At 38.7% G+C, this 5,497-nt stretch overlaps 1 protein-coding gene across 1 annotated transcript; it reads right to left on the reverse strand.

Moving 5' to 3' along the window:
- Positions 1-447: 447 nt before the first annotated feature.
- Positions 448-4,604, reverse strand: tspan10 (tetraspanin 10). Its single transcript, XM_084384636.1, has 3 exons — positions 4,489-4,604; positions 2,918-3,534; positions 448-1,571 (listed from the first exon to the last, which is right to left on the reverse strand). The coding sequence occupies exons 1-3, from the start codon at positions 4,579-4,581 to the stop codon at positions 1,241-1,243; spliced, it is 1,041 nt and encodes a 346-aa protein (XP_084240762.1). The 5' UTR covers positions 4,582-4,604; the 3' UTR covers positions 448-1,240.
- Between the last annotated feature and the right edge of the window lie 893 nt (positions 4,605-5,497).

Below are 5,497 nucleotides of genomic sequence, written 5' to 3' on the forward strand. Positions count from 1 at the left end.
AAGTAAGCTCCGTAGTCTTCTCGACCGTTGAAATCTTTGAAAGTGTACAATCAAGTTTCAAGCTAAGTGCCTGAATGGCTTCAAGCACTTCAGACGTATTCTCAGGCTCCATTTTCGAGCCAACTTTGTTCCTTTTTTTAGCAGGAGAGTCACTTTTATGAGCCTCAGATAGACATGGAAAATCAGTGTGGGATAGCGACTCTAAGGCGGGCTCGCACGAGAGATCCATCTCGTCTGCTTCAGTATTGAGAGGAGCGAATTGTTGTTTCCTATTTCTTTTTTTGCCCATTCAAAGATTAGGGTATATCTTCGATCGAGTTAAAATGTAAAAGGCAATAGCATGTTAAGAAGTGGTCTAGATGTTAGCTGCAAATCCCGGATTTACCTGCGACGGAAAACAACACGTCTAACTAGACAGACGCCATCTTGGCCCCCTTATTTGAAAGCCTTTGCTTTGAAATTGGAAGGAAATGACATCATGATATGTTTCTGTGTCAAATGCATACAAGTGTGTTTGGTGTTTTGCAAATCACTCTGTAATGTTTTGCAAAAAGTGTGAAGCTTACAGTTGTGCAAATCTAGGCTAGTGTTTTGCTCCTTGAGTGTAAGGTTTTGCTAATTGTGGGAAAGTTTTAATTTTAGTGTGTAAGCAATTGAAAAAAAAAAGAGTTCTCAATAAGAACTTTTGAGTGAAAGAAATAAAGTCTGGATTGTAATAAGTGAAGATGCTGATGCTGATCGTTAGTGTTTAATGTTCTGTTGGGATTTAAAGGGTTTCTGTATTGTCTGTTTTGTGGGTCACCATTGTGCTGAAGAGTAGAGCCTGTGCTTCAGTCCAGGATGGGCCAGAAAACTTGACCTGATAATGTTCACTATAGATAAGGGCTTAGAGGCCCTTAGTTTTACATTATGAATTGCACTTTAAGAATGTGATTATATACAAACAACTTGTGTAGAAGTGTATGTGTTTGTGTACGTGCGTAGCGTATGATTTTGTCATTTAAACAACCAACTAAGAATAGGTATTTTATGAAAACATTTACAAACTATGAAAACCAATAAGTAGCCTACCTTTAATGCCTTTAAGATTTTACATGTTATCATAAAATTCCTAGACTATTTGTCTCCAGACTAAACAGCTTAACTTCTCCATATGCCAGATGCAATGAATTAATTCAATCCAGGCTGGTTCAGAATCCCAATGGCACAATATTGTGTTATTGAAAACATCTTAGTCCATTCATTGCAGTGATTGTAAGTACACATTATGCTGAGCTCTGTTCCACCGTATCTTCTGCAGCAAATGAGCCGTTATGAACAGAGTGAGTATCTGGACCCCCAGCAGAATTATGACTACCGTGACAATCACTCCACTGTTGTGCTCAATCCAGCGGGAGATGCTGCCCAAACAGCCGCCCAGGAAGATCACGCTCTGGGCGGAGAACTCGTCCAGCTGTTGGGCACCCAGTCCACACTGGGTGTTCCACACCGTCCCGTTCTCTAGGGGATCCACACAGCATGAAGGGGGCACTCCGCAAGCCTGGACCCCTGGAGCCGAACAGTTGAAATACCTGTGCCAGAGAAATTGAGACCGGTGAGACTCACTCAACTGGATTTGCTACAATGCTTTTTGAGTTCTAAGGTAGCATGGGTCAAGGGTGAAGTGTCATATCTGCCCCCACTTGTGGCACCAAGAATTAATGCAAAAATAAGAAGGCCTACGTTTTTACATTTTGTAAATTGTTAGTGATATATGCCGGTTCTAAACCGATAGGTTGTTGTAGGTGATTTCTGTTTGGTTGTGTGTTTGATTGGTTGTATGTCCCAATTGGCACACTTCATATGCACTTACGGTCTTGTGGACTGACAATGGCCGCCACGTGTGCGTGATCGTGAAGTCCAAGAGACTGAAGGGTGTTCCATTTGTCATTTTAGGATTCAGTCGATATACACCCTCGATGCACATGATTGCTGAGCCTGCACTGAAATGAGCTCCGTAGCAGACTTCTTCCCGACAGTCAAAGCGCCATTACTTCACAAAAGTGTGGACGCGTAGGAAGACCGTGAGTGTTTAGGGTGCCATTTGGGATAGGGCAAAATTGATGTTATGATGCTAGGTCGTTGCTAAGGGGCTCAGAGTGTTTTTTTGTACATTTCTGTGTGATTGCTAGGGTGGTCTAGGTGGTTGCTTACTAGAAAAGGCCAAAAAGGTTCATGCAAAACCATGATTGATGCCATGATGCTAGGGTGTTGCTAGGAAGTTGCTAAGTGATTCTAAATTTGATTTTAGCGTATTTCTGGGTGGTTTCTAGATGATTGCTTACCAGCCCAGGTCAAAAAGGTTCATGCAAAACGGGTGTTGCTATTGCTAAAGAACTCAGTGTATTTCTAGGTGGTTGCTTACTAGACTAGGTAAAAAAGGTTCATGTAAAACTTGATGCCATAATGCTAGGGTGTTGTTATGTGGTTGCTAAGGGGTTTTAGGATGTTTTAGTGCATTTTTGGGTGGTTTCTAGATTATTGTTTTCCAGCCCAGGTCAAAAGGGTTCGGGATTCTGAAGGGTTTTTAGGGCGTTGCATATGGTTGCTAGATAATAAATAATAAATAGAAATGGAAACTAATACACACTTTAACTTTAAACTCCCTTCAATAGAGCCTTACTTTGTTAATAATGGGTAATCGTAATTGGAATTGCTAAATAAGGATTGTGGTGTGATCAAGTGAAATATATTGGAAGCAATTATGAGAAAGCCAACTCCAAACTATGAGTCCAGAATGCATTAAATGCTGGAGACGCTCTTTATTGCAAATTAGGTTTTATAATCTGTGTATTTAACTTTGGACTACTGCAGTGTTGGAAACTGTAATGATGTCAGCCCCTCTCTTGATTTCCACTCATTTTGCTCATGCACTCACACATTGATTTCCCAGTCTCTGTAGGTATCCGCCCCGCAGCACTGCAGGCCCGTCTGGATCTCATCAGTGATGAACCTCAGGTCCAGGTCGTCCTGGTACCGCACCATGGCGGCCAGCATACCCGAGCGCAAAACCTCCACGATCTGGCCCTGCAGGCTGTAAACCAGGACCGCCGCCAGAACCTGCGCCACCAAAAGGAGCAGCACAGCAGCCGAAAAGGTCCGAAGAAGGCACATGTTCTCCCGCAACACCCCCACGCATCCCGTCAGGCTCAGCAGGGCGAGAACCAAACCGAGAAACGTGAAGAGCAGCATGGGGTCTGTGCCGATACCGCTGATCTTCTCCTGAGCAAAGGACTCTTTGTTAATCAGCCCCCACAGGCCTAATACTAGCGTGACCAGACCGAGGACAGTGAAGAGCAGGTTGCTCGTGATGAGGAGGTGCTTCAGAATATAGTCGCTCCAACTGGACGAACTGAGAACCCGTGACGTGAAGACGTTCCATGCTCCGGTTGACTCTTCATGGCAGGATAAACTCGAGCTGGTCTGACTTCCTGAACTCTCGTGTGTTCCCAGATACGTGGCCGCTGAGGTACCCTCTGATTTTTTAACATCTCCCTGATGATGGTATAAGAATTAGAAAGTTCATGAATTTGGTCAGACGAAACAGTGTCAGTGCATTCATAATAATAACCATATTAATAATAATAATAAGTTATTATTATTATTAACTATTATTTCCAAATAGTTTAATCAAACACTCTTATTCAGTTGAATGTTCTTAGACAGTTTGGACCAAATTTACAGTCTCATTGCATTAATAATAATTATTATTATAATAACAATAGAAACTGAATTATTATTATTTTTACTCTAATGACTGTACATTATGAAAATTATAATAATCTATATTATTGCTAACTGTTATTGTTATTATTACTATTAGTTGTATTATTACTATTAATACATTGAAACTGTGGCCCAAACTGACCAAGAGTGTTTCATTAAACTATTTGGAAATAATAATAATAATAATAATAATAATAATAATAATAATTGTTGTTGTTGTTGTTGTTTTTGTTATTGTTGTTGTTCAATTATTTAAATTATTATTATTATTATTATTATTTGTGTTATGATTTCTTCTTCTTCTTTTTCATTTATTAATGGTAATAAATAAGTATAATACATTGCTGCATTTGTTTTTATAATTATAAATAAAAGTAATAATAATGATAAAAATAATTATTATTAGCCTATTATTTATCATTTAAAGTTATTAATATTAATATAAATTATTATATCCAAATAGTTTAATCAAACATTCTTTCCTCTCTCAGTTTGCCGCTAAATAGTGTATTAGAGGTAATCCTGCCTTAAACTCAAATTATAAGTTGTACCAGAAGTTATGTTACTTAAATGAGCAGAAATAAGTTTTCACTCTTTGATTTACATAATGCCTTTTGTGAATTGGCTGCTAAAACACCGCTTAGCAGGCACAAAAGTACAATCAACTGACAAATGTAGCAATACAAAAATGTAAAGAAAATAAACAGAAAGGAGTCACACTACCTTTGGTATAAGAGGTTTGTTCTCTCCATTCTGGAAGTGATTCCTCCGCTCCCAGAAAAAGAAAAATCTCCCAAAAGACGGAAACCGCCCCATTCCTCCCAAATACCAAATACCCAAAGAGCGCTCAGAGAGGGATGCTGGTCGGCTGAGGGGTAGAGGAGACAGAAGGGAACGAGTGAGAGTGGGCCACGGCACAGCATTCCAACATCATGTGAGAGTCACAGTACTGAGGATTAGAGGGTCAGCGTTTCAACCGGCCCTGAAGGCTCACCCACAGTGCGCAACTCACAAACACTGAATGCGCTAGCAAGACGGTTCACTGCTCCACCACTCAGACATAATAAAGCTTACAAAAGCACAATCAAGTTTATGCATGAGTTTATGGTCACATGGACAGTTGTTATTAACTAAAACTGTTAAAAAATGTGTTTGTTAATTGAAGTAAAGCTGAAATAAAATATTTAAACTTTAAATATTTAAAACTTTAAAACAAAATAAAAAACTTTGAATGACAATTGGAAATATTGCCTTGGCAACTAATGGAAATAAAATTGAAGTACTAAAATTACTAAAACTAAAACTGAAATAAAAAAAGATATTAAAGCTAAATTTAAATATAAAACCGAATACAAATAACAAGTTTGTGTTCAATCAAATGGTTTTGAAATGACATGAAAATATAACATTACATTTTTTATTTTTTTTTACTATTATAATATTTGTTACAGATGTCTTGTTTAAGATTAGTGTTTAAATACATCACGAATGTAAAATACTGACTTTCAGTGAAAATCACTTTTGGAAAAAGGCAGTATAGCCTAAACTAGCTTTTCACTGAAAAGGGGAAACCTGCAGCTACTGAAAACATTTGCAGTCCTCTGGAATTAAACAAAACATAAAATTATCGTGATGCATGCATACATCTCATCGTAACTTTTCCTGAGGTTGCTTGTGCAGATGTGCTCGCTGTGAGAATTTCCCCATGCTCCTGGATCTTTTCCTGACCTTG

Source organism: Rutilus rutilus (assembly GCF_951802725.1).
Source record: "Rutilus rutilus genome assembly, chromosome: 1".
In the NCBI taxonomy this organism is placed as follows: Eukaryota; Metazoa; Chordata; class Actinopteri; order Cypriniformes; family Leuciscidae; genus Rutilus; species Rutilus rutilus.